The sequence below is a fragment of the Populus alba genome, chromosome 17 (genome assembly GCF_005239225.2).
Source record: "Populus alba chromosome 17, ASM523922v2, whole genome shotgun sequence".
NCBI lineage: Eukaryota > Viridiplantae > Streptophyta > Magnoliopsida > Malpighiales > Salicaceae > Populus > Populus alba.
In genome coordinates this window covers 5,639,795-5,657,940 of record NC_133300.1, presented here as the reverse complement: position 1 = coordinate 5,657,940, position 18,146 = coordinate 5,639,795, and the positions used below count along the sequence as shown (strand labels likewise).

The 18,146-nt window shown below is 33.9% G+C and overlaps 3 protein-coding genes and 1 long non-coding RNA gene across 7 annotated transcripts; 3 read left to right on the top strand and 1 right to left on the bottom strand.

Annotated features, from left to right (window-relative positions):
- Positions 1-1,399: 1,399 nt before the first annotated feature.
- Positions 1,400-4,664, bottom strand: LOC118054992 (APO protein 4, mitochondrial). Of its 4 annotated transcripts, none has more exons than XR_012168345.1 (4): positions 4,323-4,664; positions 3,748-4,014; positions 2,806-3,607; positions 1,400-2,032 (listed from the first exon to the last, which is right to left on the bottom strand). XR_012168345.1 is itself a non-coding variant. In XM_073405654.1 (3 exons), exons 2-3 carry the CDS (start codon positions 4,002-4,004, stop codon positions 2,878-2,880), a joined length of 987 nt encoding a protein of 328 aa, XP_073261755.1. In that variant the 5' UTR covers positions 4,005-4,014; positions 4,227-4,247; the 3' UTR covers positions 2,487-2,877. The 4 variants fall into 4 exon arrangements, 1 of the variants encoding a protein (XP_073261755.1); XR_004688585.2 differs by having other exon boundaries at positions 3,748-4,011; positions 4,323-4,663; XR_012168344.1 differs by lacking the exon at positions 4,323-4,664 and adding an exon at positions 4,227-4,246.
- A 633-nt stretch (positions 4,665-5,297) lies between these two features.
- Positions 5,298-6,407, top strand: LOC118054948 (uncharacterized). The gene is made up of 3 exons (XR_012168337.1): positions 5,298-5,711; positions 6,077-6,130; positions 6,225-6,407. It is a non-coding gene; the product is annotated as an uncharacterized lncRNA (long non-coding RNA).
- Positions 6,408-11,123: 4,716 nt separating this feature from the next.
- Positions 11,124-12,219, top strand: LOC118054994 (transcription factor CPC). The gene is made up of 3 exons (XM_035066772.2): positions 11,124-11,387; positions 11,756-11,840; positions 11,928-12,219. Exons 1-3 carry the CDS (start codon positions 11,336-11,338, stop codon positions 12,013-12,015), a joined length of 225 nt encoding a protein of 74 aa, XP_034922663.1. The 5' UTR covers positions 11,124-11,335; the 3' UTR covers positions 12,016-12,219.
- A 3,224-nt stretch (positions 12,220-15,443) lies between these two features.
- Positions 15,444-18,093, top strand: LOC118054995 (isocitrate lyase). Its single transcript, XM_035066773.2, has 3 exons — positions 15,444-15,604; positions 16,043-17,645; positions 17,734-18,093. Exons 1-3 carry the CDS (start codon positions 15,575-15,577, stop codon positions 17,829-17,831), a joined length of 1,731 nt encoding a protein of 576 aa, XP_034922664.1. The 5' UTR covers positions 15,444-15,574; the 3' UTR covers positions 17,832-18,093.
- The last annotated feature ends 53 nt before the right edge of the window (positions 18,094-18,146 follow it).

Below are 18,146 nucleotides of genomic sequence, written 5' to 3'. Positions count from 1 at the left end.
AAGATCGATGATAAGGATAGTTGGATTTGTTCAAGGGAACAGTGAGTCACATTTGGAGACTGGGTTGCTGGAAGTTCTAGGTCATTTTGTATTTTGTATTAGCCTTTGGTTTTTTTATTTTATTTTTGAATATGTGATTTTTAGTTCATGCACCTGGGCTTTATTATTATAGGCCCAGGATTCTTTTTAATTTTTTTTAATTTTATTTTTTAATATAAAATGTTTTTTAATTTTATCATTTAATATTAAATTTATAGTAAATCAGTTTTGTATTTTTTACCATATAATAAAATAAAAAATAATAATTAAATTCAGTAAAATTTATAATCCAGGTTGTGAGTTGATGAGGGTGGACATAGCTGGGTTTTTTTTTTTTTTTTTCTTTATTTGATTTTTTTAACCTACCCAATTGACAACGTTATAATAAAGAAATTTTCATGTAATTTAATTTTAAATCCAGGCTAATTATAAAGTCAGGTCAGAGTTTAATCCTAAAATGTTTTGGACAGTATAAATATTATTTTTTTACATTCCAAGAAATCTAGATCCAATCCGCAGCAAAAGCGCTGGCAATTCTAAACTAGTTTTCTTCTTCAGGGTATTCAGCTTTAACTTGTGGAGACCAATATTAACTTAAAAATCTTACTACTTCCTGAAGGTTAGGAGGACTATTAGCAGCTTTATCGTTCAAGAAAAGCTTTCATTTTCAATCTTCAATAGGCACATTTGTACGTGGTGAAGTATGAATCAAGGGGGAAATTATTAAAGAGCACATGTTTTCATTTATTTGATTTTCTGTCTATAAATATTCTTTCCTCTGTCATCATAATTTTGACATCATGAAATAATATTGTAAATGTGATGACTTGTATTGTTAAATCATTAGTAATAGTCAGGCATGAATATGATTAAAGACATTTAGAGTATAGCTTAAGTTATTTGATTGTTAGGAATGGAATTACAAGAATAGACAAATGAAAGGGGGAAACAGAATGATTCTGGAGAGATTTGTGTTCGCAGTTATGAAAAAAACAAGACAACGTGAAGCATTGCACCGTCCATGTTCGATCATAGTATCAAACTGGATTTGAAGACAAACTCGAGAAAAAACCAAAAGCATGGTCATTGGATCAACTAGGTTTTACTAAATCAGTATCTAATATGGTTCAATTAGAAACTCGACTCAAGTTAGACTCTAAGTCTCGAGATTTCAGGTTAACTCATACAGTCAAGCTGGGTTATATACGTACCTACCATGTATAAAAGGAATATCAAATTTTAATTTGTGAAATAATAATAATAAGAACAACAACAATAATTCATTTCTCTAATGATATATATATATAGCTACCCACACCCTTCATGTCTATTCTAAGTATTTTCTTTCATCCACTTAACCTAAAACATACAACAGTATGGCAAAGTTTAAACCTCTTTTCAACGTGGAATTTCGAAAAGAATGCCATGACTACTACAAGAGAGAATCAAGACATCACCGTAAAATTAATTGAGATACGTGCAAGTTAGTCTAAAAACTCATGTTAATAAAATAAAAAAAATAGAAGAAAATGATCAAGTGATGAGTCTCAAAAAAATAGAAGAAAATGATCAAGTGATGAGGAGACTCATCGTGAAGTGGATCGAAAGAAAAGGTAGATGTGAGATCCATCTTGAATCCCACAATCAACTAGGGACGTTCCATCTCCAATCCTGATAAATTATCAGATGGCTTTGATTGTTATCGAGAAACATGATCAATCGATCTTGAGGCAGCTCTTGCTGTGCCTCAATCTCTCGCTTGAGGTGCAGCACCTGTGGCATTATTATCCAGTTGAATGTAGAAGAGGATACCTGTCAAAATCTCCACCACCAACCTCATTGTATAAAGCATAAGGTTTTTGTTCATCCCTGATCAGTCCCATTCAGGAGAGAAAAAAGAAGAGAGAAAGACCCAGACAGCCATGTATTGCTTGAATTCTGTTCACCCAGACAGCCATGTTACGATTTTGAACTTTGACTGTATATGACATGCCTGTGTATATGTAAGCAAGCAAAAACAAAAACAAAAGAAATCAAATTTTAAGACATCGAAATCATATAGGAGATTCGGCATGCAGGCAAGATATTAATTAGTCAAGCAAGTAAATTTTATGATAGGGGAAATCTAGTATAATCCAAAGTGTAATTTAGTATTAATGATCATGAGTGGAACCAGTAATTTTCACCCATGGATGTTTCAACCAATGATACTCCATCGTAAAATGCAAAGAGGGATGATATGAGTTTGAGTCTTACCTTTTTCATATGCATTTTCTTAAGCATTAGATTAAAAAACAAAAAAATAAAAATAAAACGCAGATTCATATGCATTTTCTTAAGCAATTGATTTTAGACAAATTACTTGTGTGCTAGCATGATTTCCATTTACAAAATCTGAACATAGAAATATAACATCAATAATATAATAAAGAGAGAGCATGTATGTATAGTGTTGTTGTACATCTATTTGTATTTAAAAATGAATCTCTTGCATCTTTACACCAATCTTAAATTTCAGGGGATTGAATCAGCTAACTGCAAGCTAACTAGCCTCTTAACATATGTTCTAAGGACACGAGTTAGCCAAAGCCTTAATTTTAATAGAAAATCAAATGCTGTAACTGGTCCAGCAGCTATGTTCCTCACTCCATATTGTTTGTTATCCAATACTGAGATTTTTTAGTTACTAGCATTCCAATCCATTTTTGTATCACTCAAACCTATTTGTCACTACTATAAGCACAATATAAGCATCCAGATCCTTACATTTTTTAGGCTCATAAATCATCAGAACAAATATCTTGATGCCGGCTCAACTTTAGATTCAATCAAAAGACGTCATCTTGAAACGGGTGCTGATAAACCCTGAATTTTCATCATGCAAGAATACTTTGTTGGTACAATAATGCCAGTCTTCGTGCATAGATCCACCACTGCTGGTGCATGTCCGTAAAAATCTCGCCCTTCATTCACAAGAACAGGAGGATCTTGAGGCCGCCGCCGCCACACAATCTTTGGAGGCACTAAATCATCAACTTCTGCCTTCTTCCAGAAGTGCTTCCCATGCCAGCTCTCAAACTTAAATACCCCACAAAGCCGAGCCTTGTGTCCAGATGGCCCAATATGAACTTCAGAACAATGCTTGCAAACTTTGGATGGATAAACCAACAACAACCTTTGCACACCTGATCTAAGCTTCTCCCATGCATCGAGAATTTCTTTGGCTATATACATCAAATGGCTAGGTGAGAAAGGCTCACCTCCATCAATATGACCAATACCCCCGTCCAAATCCAACATGCCAGGGTGGAGATTCTCATCATCTATATTGGCACCTGCCTGCCTGCATAACTCCACAACTGCAGGAACACGATCAAAATCAAACCTTTGGTCATGTTCGATAACATCTTGGAACATGTTATCCAAGCGAAATGTCTCTACTGGCACCAGTATATCATTTAAACCCCCTGGGATCCATTCATGAACCCGCTTCCTACCACAACGCTTGTAACCATAGCAAGTCTGAATCAAATGACCCTTCTCACCAATATATACTTCAGGACAGAACCTACAAAACACAATTTTTTTCAATCATAATAACAAACCAATCAAACAAGAACATTTGGTGATTGAAAAAGACAACACTATCATTCTTTTTACCTTAAACACACTAAAATCCAAAATGTGCATCAAATGTTAGCAACTTACTTGCAGGCCAGGACCGGAAAAACTTCCATAAGAGTGGAAACACCTTGAATAAGAAGCTTTCTTTTTTCAAGAACCTCTCGGGCAACCGGGACCATTCCTTTCACCGGATAATCCTTGGCACGATTTTGAATCCTCTTTAATATCATGGGCCTTAGCTTCTTAAAGTCGACTCTTGAACTATAAAATCTCGAATGCATAAAATAGGTTTTACTGAATTCTTCCACAAGATTGTCCCATAGTTTCTTCCTCAAAGCCATTTCTAACCTGCTTCAGGAAAGGAAAAAAATGGAAAATAACATTTCATCAAACATTTGGTGAGCATAAACTAGAACCCACATAAAATCTACAAAACCTATCATACAGACATAACTGAAACACCCCAGATCACAAATCAATCCAAATAACCCAACAACAAAAAAAACCCAAAAAATCAATGAAAAGGAGAGAACTTTGATAAATAAATAAATAAACGGCAATACCCAGATGGACTTTTTGAATCGAATTTAGCATATTGTAATTGAAATTGTAAGAGAATATAACAAGACATATTGAAAGATGGGTTAGTGGGAACGCACCCTGGAGCAACAAAGGCAATGCTATGTTGATTACACCATGTGCCCTGCTAGTTCAAAAATCTGAAACGGCGTGTCATGCATTCTTTGCCCAGTTGTTTGAGGCCTATAGCCACTGAGGCTATAGCTTCTTGTTTTTCGTTTTGTTGGGGGTGCTATAGCCCCTGAAGGATTTCTAAAAAAAGTAACCTTTTATCATTTAAATTTATAAAAAAAAAATAAAAGAGTGAAAGGTATGTTATATTTTGAAATTTTATAATTATTTTAATCAATAGAATGCCAATAGAGAGTTAGAGACTTTTCTATTTGGAATCCTCTTATCTCTGATCGGGTTTAATAACAATCCTTTCTACTACTTACACTAGTTAAGAAATAATATATGTATGCTTGTCTTTTAAACCTTGATGTGATGTATACAAGTATATATGATAGTTCTCAAGGCAAGCTCTCTTTTCTTGATTTTTTTCTTTTGGCAGCATATGAATCTTTGTGTTCCATTTTTTAATTATTGAGAATTGTGGTGGTGATTAATAGCATGATTTTTTAGTAAATTTATGTGAAAACTCAACTATTTAAATGGTTTCTGTTAGAATTAAGATTGGATTTATGTCAAAATAGAATTTCTTTATATGTTTTTGCAAGGAAGAATAAACTGGTTATGTATGTATGAGTATCTTAATATAAAATGTATTTTTAGAAATATTAATATAATCATGTGCGTTGCATTTTCATAAGCTTGATGATAATGGCTGATGGCTCCGGCTCCACAATCTGAACCATAGAAAAAACCGACAACGACTAAAAGATAGAACGCCAACAAACGAGAGGTTGAACTCTTTAAACTGAAGACGTACGTACGGTATCAAGACAAGAAAGTCCCCCTGTAGTGTTTCCTTTTATACAGATACCGACCAAACTAGGTTTGTGTGGTCAACAAGTCTTGTCTCTCTCCTTTATATAATCACCAAACAAAGAAGAAGCTCAATGTTTATTTCTCCTGACGGGGTCTTCTTTTTATTGTTGTAGGGGTTGACTTTGGTCGATTTTTGAAGAGAAATGTATGATTTTTATTGTCTTTGGTAGATTTTTGTGCATGGTGTTGATTTATGATCTTCTTTCTTTCCTTTTCTTCATTGGATGGCATAGATCCCTTCGCTGTGGCAAATGCTGATGACTCTGGTGCTGGGCAAAGGATTATGTTCATGTGCGTGTACAGCAGCGAAATGGAAGGAAAAGCCTGACTACTGTTCTAGGGTTGAAGAAGGAATATAGCTACAGCAAGATACTAAAGGATCTCAAGAAAGAGTTCTGCTGCAATGGAACTGTTGTCCAGGACCCTGATTTAGGCCAGTTTTGTACTTATCCATGTGGTTTCAAGAATTTCCTTGAGAGGTATTATCATAAATTTGTGCATTTTCTGCTGTTGCAAACAAGAGTAGTTGGTTAGGTGCAGTCTTGAGCTGTTCTTTCGATTCTTAAAATGACTTGAAAAATTCAATCTTGGAATATCTTCTTTGAAAACGAAGCTCTTGTAAAGCTAGCTCGCTAGATATTGTGGATGAGTATTAAGACTCTCCTCTACTCCTTTCTTGCTTATAACCTCCATTCTTTTCCAAATCTTTCACTATTCCCTGTATTAATCTGTCTACTAGAGCATTCAGTGAGTATCTATGCAAGGATGTGTGCTCCTGTTAATGGGTTCCTCTTGTGCTTGCTCAATATCAGTGCATAAACACTGCTTTTGTCCATGGCTGCAGGTCATTCAACTTCTGGGTGATCAAAGGAAGAACGTTTCCACCTTCCTCGTTCAGGTAATAAACACACCCTGACCTTGTCTTTTACAGAGTTCTTGGTATATTTGGGAGCGCCATTAATGGAACATTTTCTCTCGCTCTCTGCGAACAGTCTGGCATTGCGAAGAAGGAAAACATCAAGATTCATGGTTTCTAAGTAGCAGCAAGCTAATTGCTAGACCTAGTCTACACGTCTCGCACAGTTGCGAGTTGGATATCATATAGAACTTGGCACTTTCATCCTGTGTTCTTTCCAGCTTTTTTTCAAGATGTTCTGTTCTCTGCATTTTAAAAAAATGGTCGATTCATTGCTTGGTGTGTGGTGTGGGTGTGATATGTTAATTCACTGCTAAAAGCACATTTTAAAAAAAAAATGCAAATCAGTCCTTCTAAAACATCCCATATCAATAAAACTTAAAAATTATATGATCCCTTCTTCCATATCTATAAATTCATGCTTCCATAGCCACGAAGCAGCAACCTTTTATTTTCTTCTCAGATTTCACCTTGGCTTCTTAATGGTGAGCAGGGCACGACTGTATCTGGACTGGCTCGAATTGAACTAGGGATGTGAAAGGGTTTGCTGAGGATTAAAAAAAGTGGACTGGCTTGAATTAAGCAGAGCACGAGTATGTCTGGTATTGTGATAGCTTTTATAGTTATAATTTTTTAAAAAAAAATTATTTTATAAAAAATCACTTTTAGTTGAGGTTGGTTTAATATTTATATCTGTTTGGTTGAAATTGAGGTTGAATAAAAAGTAATTTAATATGTTTTGGTTAAAAACTTTTTTTTAAATTGAGATTATAAAATAACTAAGAATGATATATATATATATATATATATATATTGATGGTTTTAAATTTAAATATTGAAGATTTAACTATTATATTACATCATGAAATAAATAATACTTTATATAAAATATTTCTTACTGTTTTATTAAACTATTTATAATTTCATCACGTACGAAATTCATCCGACAAGGATTACAGTTTTCATGATTTTTTTGAGCGTGCAACAAAATAAGGTAAAATATCATTAAGAATAAAATTGGGTTTACAATCAAATTCTATAAATGTTACGTTATCATGCGATCTTCTTCTAATTTATATATTATTATTAAATAATGTTAAAATTAATTTTTCAAATAAAACACAATTAAAAATTAAAAAATTGAATTTTTTACTGTTCATAAACAGTGTAGAATTGCACTATTCACTTTTATATATAGAGTAAACTAGTTACATGCCCCACGTGATGCCGCGGGTCAATTATTTTTTGCATTTTAAAAATAGCCAAGATCTAAAAAAGTTAGGTTTTTTTGTAAAGTTATACCCAAAAGTCTCAGTTTTAGTTGCATTGTTTGATCTAAGAGTAATGCTTATAATATTAATAATAACATTAAACTTGGGTTAACCCTTAGCATAAAAGTGTCTAGACTACAGTACCAGATCCAATAGCATTGGACGTGGGTCTGGCTGCAAGGTCGTGTCATAAAAGTGTGATAATTAAATAGATTAGTTAAAAAAAAAACCAACAGGAAGAAAAAAAACTAATGAAAAAAAGAAAAAAAATGAATTAATTGGGTTAACTCGTCATACCTTAAATTTCGCATCATGAAAGTTTGATAATTAAAAAAAAAAAAAATTAATGGGTTAACCCAGAATTAACTGGGCTAACTCGTCAAACCAGGTTCACCTGTCAAACCCGGAATCCGTGTAATGAAAGTTTGATAACTAAATAGAAAAAAAATTTAACATTAACAATTTAAATTAAACGAAAAAAATTAATTAAAAAAAAAAAAAAAAGGCATCAGCCTTTTCACTGTGGACTGCACTGTGCAGTCCACAGTCAAAGGCATAAAAAAAAAAAAACTAAAGGCATCAGCCAAAAACTACTTAGAAAAAAATTTAATATTAATAAACTAAATTAATTAAATAAAATTAATTAAAAATAAAAAATAAAAAAAAAAAAAACCTCTAAGAAGAAAAAAATACTAAATAGAAAGAAATTTAACATTAACAAACTAAACAAAACGAAAAAAAAAAATTAAAAAAAAAAATCCAGGTTAACTCGTCAAACCAAGTTAACCCGTTAAACCCGGGATCCGTGTCATGAATGTCTAGTAACTAAATAAAAAAAAAAGTGAACATTAACAAACTAAACTAAACAAAAAAAAATTAATTTAAAAAAATATATGGGTTAACTCATCAAACCATGCTAACCCGTTAAACCCAGGATTTGTGTCATTAAAGTCTGATAACTAAATAAAAAAAATTAACATTAACAAACTAAATTAAACAAAAACATTTATGAAAATAATAATAATAAAAAAATTGACGGGTCAACCCGGAATTAACTGGGTTCACCCGTAAAACCAGGTTAACCCGTGAAAACTCGAGATATGTGTCATGAAAGTCTAATAACTAAATAGAAAGAAATTTAACATTAACAAACTAAACTAAACGAAAAAAAATTAATTAAAAAGAATAAAAAGCAAAAAAAAAAAATTCTATTTTAACTTGTCGAACCAAGTTAACCCGTTAAATCTGGTAAACGTGTCATGAAAGTCCGACAACTAAATAAAAAAATTAAACATTAATAAACTAAATTAAACAAAAAAATTTTGTTAAAAAAAAACAAAGGAAGAAGCAAAAAAAAATCTCAAAAAACATAAAAAGAAACAGCTAAAAAAACTAAGACAACTTTTTAAAAAAAAAAAAACGCCTAAGGAATCAGTGTTTTACTGTGGAAATGAAAAAATTAATTAAAAAGAAAAACCAAAAAAAAAAATCTGAGTGAACCCATTAAACCTGGAATGCGTGTTATAAAAGTTTGAGATAGAAAAAAAAAATTAACATTAATAAAAAATTTTATTTTTAAAATATCCATTAAAAAAAACAAAGAAAAAATGAAGAAAAAGAAAAGCAAAATGTAAAAAAAAAAAAATCTGAATTAATTGGGTTAACCCTCAAACCAAGTTAACTCGTCAAACCAGGGATTCGCGTAATGAAAATTTGATAACTGCATAGAAAAAAAAATTGACAGGTTAACCCATAAATAATTTGGTTAACCTCTGAAACTAGAAAAAAAAAATTGGGTTAACCCGTTAAACCCGGAATGCGTGTTATAAAAGTTTGAGATACAAAAAAATTTAACATTAACAAATTTTTTTTTTAAAAAAATATCCATTAAACAAAAACAAAGAAAAAATAAAGAAAAAAAAGTAAAAAGTAAAAAAAAAAAAAAAAAAAAAAAAAAAAACAAACAAACAAACGTAGAACAGCAGGGATCAATGTGCAGTCCACAGTAAAACACTGATCCCTTTTAGCTATTTATAATAATTAATTAACTAATTATACACAGACAACATATAAAAAAAAGAAGAAGCTTGGAGCTACTTTTAATTAATCTATATTTTAAATGCAAAATATACTAAGTCCCACAAATAATAAATTATATTTTATATTTTATAAAATAGCTTTTTTATATATATAATTTGCTTTAAAAGCAACCACGAAAATAAACACCATCTACCAAATTGATTCAAATTAATGCTTTTCTTTCTGTCAAGGTGCTGTGAAAGTTACATCAAGATGACCGGTTTGGGCACAACAAGCTTTATTGGTTCATATGGGAGCATGAATAAAAATGCTCCACCCTATACAAAGGTGAGGGTGGAGTCAACTCGGTGATTTGTTCTTCTAAACCTGATTTGGGTTGGTTTTTATTTTAAATCAATGTTATTTTATTTTTTTTAAATCATAACTTGTGAGTTAACCCGTTCGATTCCAGACTGTGAACCATCGAGTTAAGTCTTGCAACTACAAATTTATAGGCAAGTAAAGATCTTAAAAACTATTGTATACTGGCTTGTCTTCTTCCTGAACTTGTCATTGTTGGGATCACTGCTGTGACATAACTTGTCTTTAGGGCTTCCATTAAAATTTCTACCAAACATTTTCCAATCATTCATGGCTTGTCTACACACGAGTCATGACCCAGTCCCACCAGGTCTGCTCCTGCTCTCAAACAAAGATTATTACAGAAGCAAGCTTATCCAGTTATACCTAACAATCCAACAAGCCCTCCAAACAGAGGATGCATATGCTTAATTGAAAAGTGTTCTTGTGTTGAAAATGTTATTGCTTCTATGCTGTACTTTCAACTGCAATTTCTAACGCATTTATACTTAGGTTTTCTCTGGAGCAAATCTTCTTAGACGGTTGGTGTTGGGTAATAAACACTCAAGTCATTGTCCCTAGTATTTGTATTAGCCTAAAAACGTACAAACACCTTTTAGACTTTTGTCCAAAGCTTAAGTAGCCTATAAATTAAAAAAAGATTCTGCTGCTAATCTTTTGACTTTTCTCACTGTGTTCTTGAAGTTAGTTCCCGTCCATGCCAACGATTTTCCACTTCAATTTCGGATCCCCGTTTCTCCGCTGCCATGTTTTTCTCTTGCATAAACAATGCTTGTTTAGTAATGCGCGACACGAGGAAAAAATAATTTGAAAAACTGGGTTGAACCACAATTCAAAACACATCATAAATCTTTAGGCTTGTTTCGAACCAAATTCTCTTTAAGTAGAATACCCTTTCTAACTTGAATGATTGCTGGAAAAAAAACCGTGAATCTTAGTTTTAGGCATGTTTTTGTAAGTGAAAATGACAACCTCAGATGGTAAAAAAAAACATGCAAAGTGACACCTAGTGGAGATATCTGATTGTGTTTTTGATAAACTCCCAGTAGACTCCAAGAAGTACAAGATACGGAACACTGATTTAGAAAACAACCCAGGCTTGATCAATGATTTCGAAGCCATGGGTTTAAGTTAATGGCTGGTCTGTTTATCATGGAATTTAAGAAAAAACCAAGGCAAGGGCACCATAAGAAAATATTATTCAAACTGTTTGTTATTTGAAAATCATTTAAGTTAAATAATTTAATATATTGCTTCAGGTACCAACCGACGGTTAAATGTTCAACTACCTATCAAAGTTGGACTAGGAACACATACTTCCCTTCAACTACCATTCTCCCACACCACCACCCATTCTTCTCCGTCCATTGATGACCACCTTTTGAGGTGAGGAATCTTTGTGGCCTCCCTCTATTAATACTCCACTTATCAAATCCCTTAAATTTCACACTCAGTCAGCTTCCATAGACTCAAGATTAGAAATATCTGTTCATCACAAGTTTCTTTCAACTTAATTATGGCTGACTTGGATCACTCCTCTAGTGATGACAACTCTGTTGATTCTAGAGGTATTTAGTTTTTAAAAACTCTTGCCTTGTTGACTGTTGGTTTTACCTCTTCTTTTTTTCTCAACTTGCTTGGAACATCTTTCCTCTGTTTTCTATGTTGATTTTGGAGGTACCCTTTTGACAGTAATGGTTTTTTTTTGTTTTGTTTTTTAATCATAGACCTATTAATATTTGAAAATTGGGCTCTTTTATGCTGCATTAATCTCTTGTTTGATGGCTAATTTCTGCTTTAATTGTGTTTTGCTTTCTGGGTTTTTTTGGTTGTCACTACAAGATTGAAAATTTCCAGTCCTTCTGCTTTATTCGGCATTTTTTTATTTGAAGCCACCAATTGAACACAAAAGATTGATTTTTCTTGTGTGTTGCAGAGGAAACCAGCCAAGATTCCAAGCTTGAATTCTCAGAAGATGAGGAAACTCTTATCACCAGGATGTACAATCTGGTTGGTGAGAGGTAGGCTTAAACTCTACTCCCCCTTGTCCTCTACTTGTCTAGTTACTACTGTTCTAGCTTTGATTGAGAAAGCCCTGATCGTTTTAGGTGGCCATTAATTGCTGGGAGGATTCCAGGAAGAACAGCAGAAGAAATTGAGAAGTACTGGACTTCAAGATACTCTACGAGTCAGTAAATCAGGGTTGTCCAAGATGATTGCCCTATCTAATGTACTAGAGTAGCAAAATTTTGGGTGGTTTTGCAGCGTTCTTCTAAGAGCCTGCAATATGGGTGGGTTTAGGTTGTGATCAAGATATTTGTACAATGGTTGCTTCTTCAATGTGTTAATGGTGAGTTAATTAATGCTTAAATTATATAATGAAGTTTGCTTATGGTAAAATTGGTGGGAAATTCTTACATCTATTAGATCAGACACGACACTGTACATGATTTCTGTGGCGGTGAAATGGAACATTCAATCTATGAGCTTGAGATTGTCTGCAGAACGATATTGCATCAAGAATTTCAAGAAACCTCTCATATGTTATCTATTCCTGGATCTATGAGATGGGATTGGCCATAAAGGTGTATTATGAGATCTTAAACTCTTAAATTTAGCCAACATTTTTGCCTTGGAACATCAATTTTGTTGCCACTTTAAACTCAGGGGATCTACTGCAACACAAAATATGAAAATGGAATGTGTTCTTGGTTAGAATGATTAAAAAAAGAAAAGAAAAAAAGAGCAGGGATGGCTCTGGCTCTGGCTCTGGCTCTGGCACAGGCACAGGGCAGAGCTGTAAGCCATTGATCCAGGAAGCAGATTTTATTATTCAATAATTGGTGTATTTGCTTTTTGTGGAAGTTTGGAGCTCAATGTTTCCTGTCAATTGTCAAATTCATTATTAACATTTGGCTTTATTATGCCTTGCAAAGAAATGAAGATCAATAAGCCCGAGAAATCACTTTATATTATATTATATTAAGCTCCAATTAAGGCTCCAATAGTTTAAAATAATGAAATATTGATTAGTTTGTGATTTGTATTGTGTTGCATAATATTTTTTAAAGTTTTTTTATTTTAAAATATTTTTTTCAAAATTTATTTATTTATTTTTTATATTAATATATTAAATTTATTAGAAAAGATTAAAAACATACCAAATTCATATTTTATTTAAACCTGACACACTTTTAAAATATTCTTGAATGGAATTCCAATAATAAAAACTTATGTTTGATAATAAGAGTCCACATATATGAAAAGCTGATTACTGGGCCAAGAAAAGCCCAATATATATCAAGTGGAAAAAACATTAACATATTTGTGCATTGACTTCTACAATTAAGTAATATTAATTTTTTTTATTTATTTACATGTCCAGTTAACTATCATGATAACTGAATTTTATATTTTCAAGTTCGATCAATATTGAATTAAGTTTAGTTTTGATTTGATTCTAATGTTTTTTTAATTTGATAACCGAATTTTATATTTTTAAGCTAGATTAATATCGGATTAAGTTTAGTTTTGAGTCGGTTCTAACTCCTCGTTTTTTTTTCTCTAATTTAATAATTGAATTTTATATTTTCGAGCTGGATTAATATCAAATTAAGTTTAGTTTTGAGTCAATTCTAACCTCCCTCTCTTGAACTAATTTGTGCTCTTCATAAAATTCTATGATCTCAATAAAACCTTACAAACCCTCTTCAAGTGAGTGATTAAGGGTGGGAAGACGAAGGCTGGTGTTTGTATCACAGAAGCAAAATTTGAAGGTCTGGCTTGCGAATGCAGCCCTAAAAGCCCAGCAATGTAGGAAGGAACGGAGTTTGGGCTATAATATTGGACTCTAGATGGAGGCGTGAATTGGGCTCGAATCAAGAGGCCCAAGAAGAATATTTCTTAATTACTAAGTATGGTTTTAGGTTGGACCAACCTGGGCCAGTTTGCATATAACCTAAAGAGAGTGTTTGGGATTTCTCAAAAGATAAATAAATAAATTCAAGATTTTCTGAAATGCAAATAATTTCTAAAATGAGAGGAATCGCAATAAGTAATATAATTTTTTTACTTGAAAACTAATATATATTTTTTTTATCGGATAGGCATATCCTTAATCTTACTAATAATAACTCTATTATTTTAAAATATCACTAGTTTGTTTATATGCAATATGCCGTAAATCGAATTAAAAATTAATTTTTTAATAAAAAAAGTGTAAATGTTGTCTAAACTACTAAAAGCAATGTCGACTTATAACCACTAAAAGCATACTTAGGGATGTGGTAAGGTTTATTTTTTAAAAATTTTTTTGCTTAAAAATATATCAAAATAATATTGTTTTTTAATTTTAAAATTTATTTTCAACACCAACCTAAAAAATGATAAAAATAATTTAAAAATAAAAACAAAAATTATTATCTTCAATCAATCTGGTAGCAATGGACAATTTCCTCCATTTCCCCCATGCCTACGTGACTCGTTGTCCCCCCCCTCCCCCAGATAATGTATAAATGCAAATATATAGATATGGATTACGTATGCAGCAATAATACTAGTGCCTTTACTATTCATAATATTCTAAAATGATTGCAACAAAATAATTTTTTAAAAAAATTATATATTTTTTTATATTAGTAAAAAATTGAAATAAATAATAAATAAATAAATTTTAATTTTTAAATGCTAGATGAGAATGAGAATTTATATCCAAGAAATGACAAAGATAAGAAGAATAAATTGTTTGCTTACCTGCCGTGTACGTAGCAAATAAAGCTTCAAGAAGATAAGATGAAAGTGGGTAATATCGGTTGTTTTTTAAATATATTTTATTTAAAAATATATTAAAATAATTTTTTATTTTAAAAAACATCAGCATATTAAAATAAAAAATTATTAAAAAAATTAATTATTTTTAAAAACAATTTTAAAATAACAAAATAAACTTTCTCCTGGCGGATAGAAGTCATGATTTTTGCATCTTGTGGAGAGCAGAGGGAGAGAGAAGGGTAAAGATAGGGTTATCTGAAGGTGTCCTCGGGACTCCCAATTCCAAACTCGTGGAAAAAAGTTCCTCAATCGTCACCTTTGAGGTCATTAGGCTTGTAAAATCCCAATGGATAAAGATTTGAAATTCAATGGCCTGGCCAATTATCTATGTACAAGTATACCAGAAAATTATTTTAATTCTTCAAAATAATGATATATTATTAAGAAAAATTATTCAGTATATGGAAAGTTGAGAGTTGTTGTTCTCTCTCGTGGATAAAAGTATAACTTATAAATAAAAACAATGATAATTTTAAATTTGATCATTGATTTTTTTTTTTCCAAGTGTAGTTTTGTTGTTCAAATGTGGAGGAGCATTGCAATGGATTGGCAACGACTAACGAGGATAAGACTCTTGTCATGTCCGAATACACATAATTAAGAGATTATCCAAATGCAGCTCCCAAGGGATAAGTTGCACCCATTTTCTCTGTCGATATAGCAACAGTGCAGAAGGGAGATAGATGAAGAGATAAGATTAAATGGGAAAAACTGATGCAAAGATAATAAATTTCATGATTTTGTTTTTGTTTTTTCCCTTATCTACAATGGAATAGTTTTTCTTTTTACTTCCTTTTGACGTAAGGATGCGAACCTCTTCTGCTATAAATTGAGGAGGTTATGGAGAAGCCCTTTGCAGTTGTTCTTACACACACAATACAAAGAAAAGAAATTGTTCTTGTTTTTTTAGGAGAAGAGTTCTGCCATGGCTGCATCTTTCTCAGTGCCTTCAATGGTGAGCTAGCCTTGACACCACCTTTTTCTTCGTTTCTCCTCCTGAAGCTGTATGCATAATATATGTATTGTTCTTTATCATTTGTCTTTGGATATGTTGTAATTTGAGCTAATTAAGTTACTGTCTCACTTCGTAGATGATGATTATATGCATGCATTTATCTCTTGCATGTTCTTGCTAGGCATCTTACAAGATCTTTAGAGTGTCTCGAATCCATTTTAGATGGACTATGTGCACCACACGGCAGTGAGAGGACACCCTCTGGAGAGGTGGAAAAATCGTCTATAAAAGCCATCTATGTAACTCAAGACCAAATGATGTCCTATCCTGGTGGCATTTTGTGATTAATAGATGATCATTTGCCTCTGTAATAATCCTAGTTATTGTGTGTGCATTTTCACGTGTCACAATGAGTGAGTATTTTCAACTTGTAAGCAGATAATGGAGGAAGAAAGGAGATTTGAAGCAGAAGTCGCAGAGGTGCGAGCATGGTGGAACTCAGAGAGGTTCAAGCTAACCCGCAGACCATACACAGAAAGAGATGTTGTGGCTTTACGAGGAAACTTGAAGCAAGGCTATGGCTCGAATGAGATGGCTAAGAAGCTGTGGAGAACTCTCAAGACTCACCAAGCCAATGGCACTGCCTCTAGGACTTTTGGTTCACTAGACCCTGTCCAAGTAGCCATGATGGCTAAGCACTTGGACAGCATCTATGTTTCTGGTTGGCAGTGCTCCTCAACACATACCAGCACCAATGAACCAGGTCCTGACCTTGCTGATTACCCCTATGACACAGTCCCTAACAAAGTAGAACACCTGTTCTTTGCGCAACAATATCATGACAGGAAGCAGAGAGAGGCAAGAATGAGCATGAGCCGCGAGGAGAGGGCTAGGACTCCATATGTTGATTACTTGAAGCCAATCATAGCTGATGGTGATACTGGTTTCGGTGGCACTACAGCAACTGTCAAGCTTTGCAAGCTCTTTGTGGAGCGTGGTGCTGCTGGTGTCCATATTGAGGACCAGTCCTCTATGACCAAAAAATGTGGTCATATGGCTGGTAAGGTGCTTGTTGCAATTAGTGAGCACATTAACAGGCTTGTAGCTGCAAGGCTGCAATTTGACGTCATGGGGGTGGAGACGGTGCTGGTGGCTAGGACTGATGCAGAAGCAGCAACTTTGATCCAAAGCAACGTGGACACTAGGGATCACCAGTTCATTTTGGGTGCCACTAATCCAAATCTCAGAGGGAAAAATTTAGCCAGTCTTTTGGCAGAAGCCATGGCCGCTGGTAAAACCGGAGCTGAACTTCAAGCCATTGAGGACAACTGGCTTGCCATGGCACAGCTAAAGACATTCTCTGAGTGCGTCATGGACACAGTCAAGAGTATGAAGATTGGAGAGTACGAGAAGAGGAGGAGATTGAACGAATGGACGAAGCATTCTAGCTATGACAAGTGCTTGTCCATTGAACAAGGCCGGGAGATTGCTGAAAGATTGGGTGTTAGCAATCTTTTCTGGGATTGGGACTTGCCTCGGACCAGAGAAGGGTTCTACAGGTTTAGAGGGTCTGTAGATGCGGCCATTGTTCGTGGCAGGGCGTTTGCTCCTCACGCTGATCTTATCTGGATGGAGACTGCTGGCCCAGACATGGCTGAGTGCACCAAGTTTGCAGAAGGTCTGAAATCAATCCACCCGGAGATCATGTTGGCCTATAATCTTTCCCCGTCTTTTAATTGGGATGCTTCCGGGATGACCGATGAACAGATGAGGGATTTCATCCCTGGGATTGCAAAGCTGGGGTTCTGCTGGCAGTTCATAACATTGGCAGGTTTCCATGCAGATGCTCTGGTCACTGACACTTTTGCAAGAGATTATGCTAAAAGGGGAATGCTGGCCTACGTGGAGAGGATCCAGAGGGAGGAAAGGAAAAATGGAGTCGACACCCTTGCTCATCAGAAATGGTCCGGTGCAAATTACTACGATCGCTATCTGAGGACTGTCCAGGGAGGCATTTCTTCCACTGCTGCCATGGGAAAAGGCAAGTCCCACAGGTTTTTTGTACACTAAAGAAGGAATTGAAGTGGCAACATCTTGACAATCTTGAATCATATGTTTCTGTTTTGCAGGAGTGACAGAGGAGCAATTCAAAGAGACATGGACGAGGTCAGGAGCTCTTGAAATGGGCGGTGCAGGATCTGAAGCGGTTGCTAAGTCAAGGATGTAAGAGCAGCTGGAGCTGCTTTTGAGCATGGTTTAAGGATCACTTAGAACATCGACCAGTTCCTATATATAGTGTGGAACTGGAAGTGAATAATTTCTGGGAATTACGCCATTCTTGGCTACTTCTTTTTACCAGCAACTTTGTGCTCGTCATCACTTATTCTAGCTCTCTCTGAAGCCATTGTAAGAACAGGAACTTGTTTATGGTTACTGTAATTCAGTTTCCTTCATATGTCTGCAATATATACTATATGATGTTTGTGCTCTACAGTTCTTGCATTTACCTTAGTTAAAATCACACTGCCCAGTTCCTGAGACT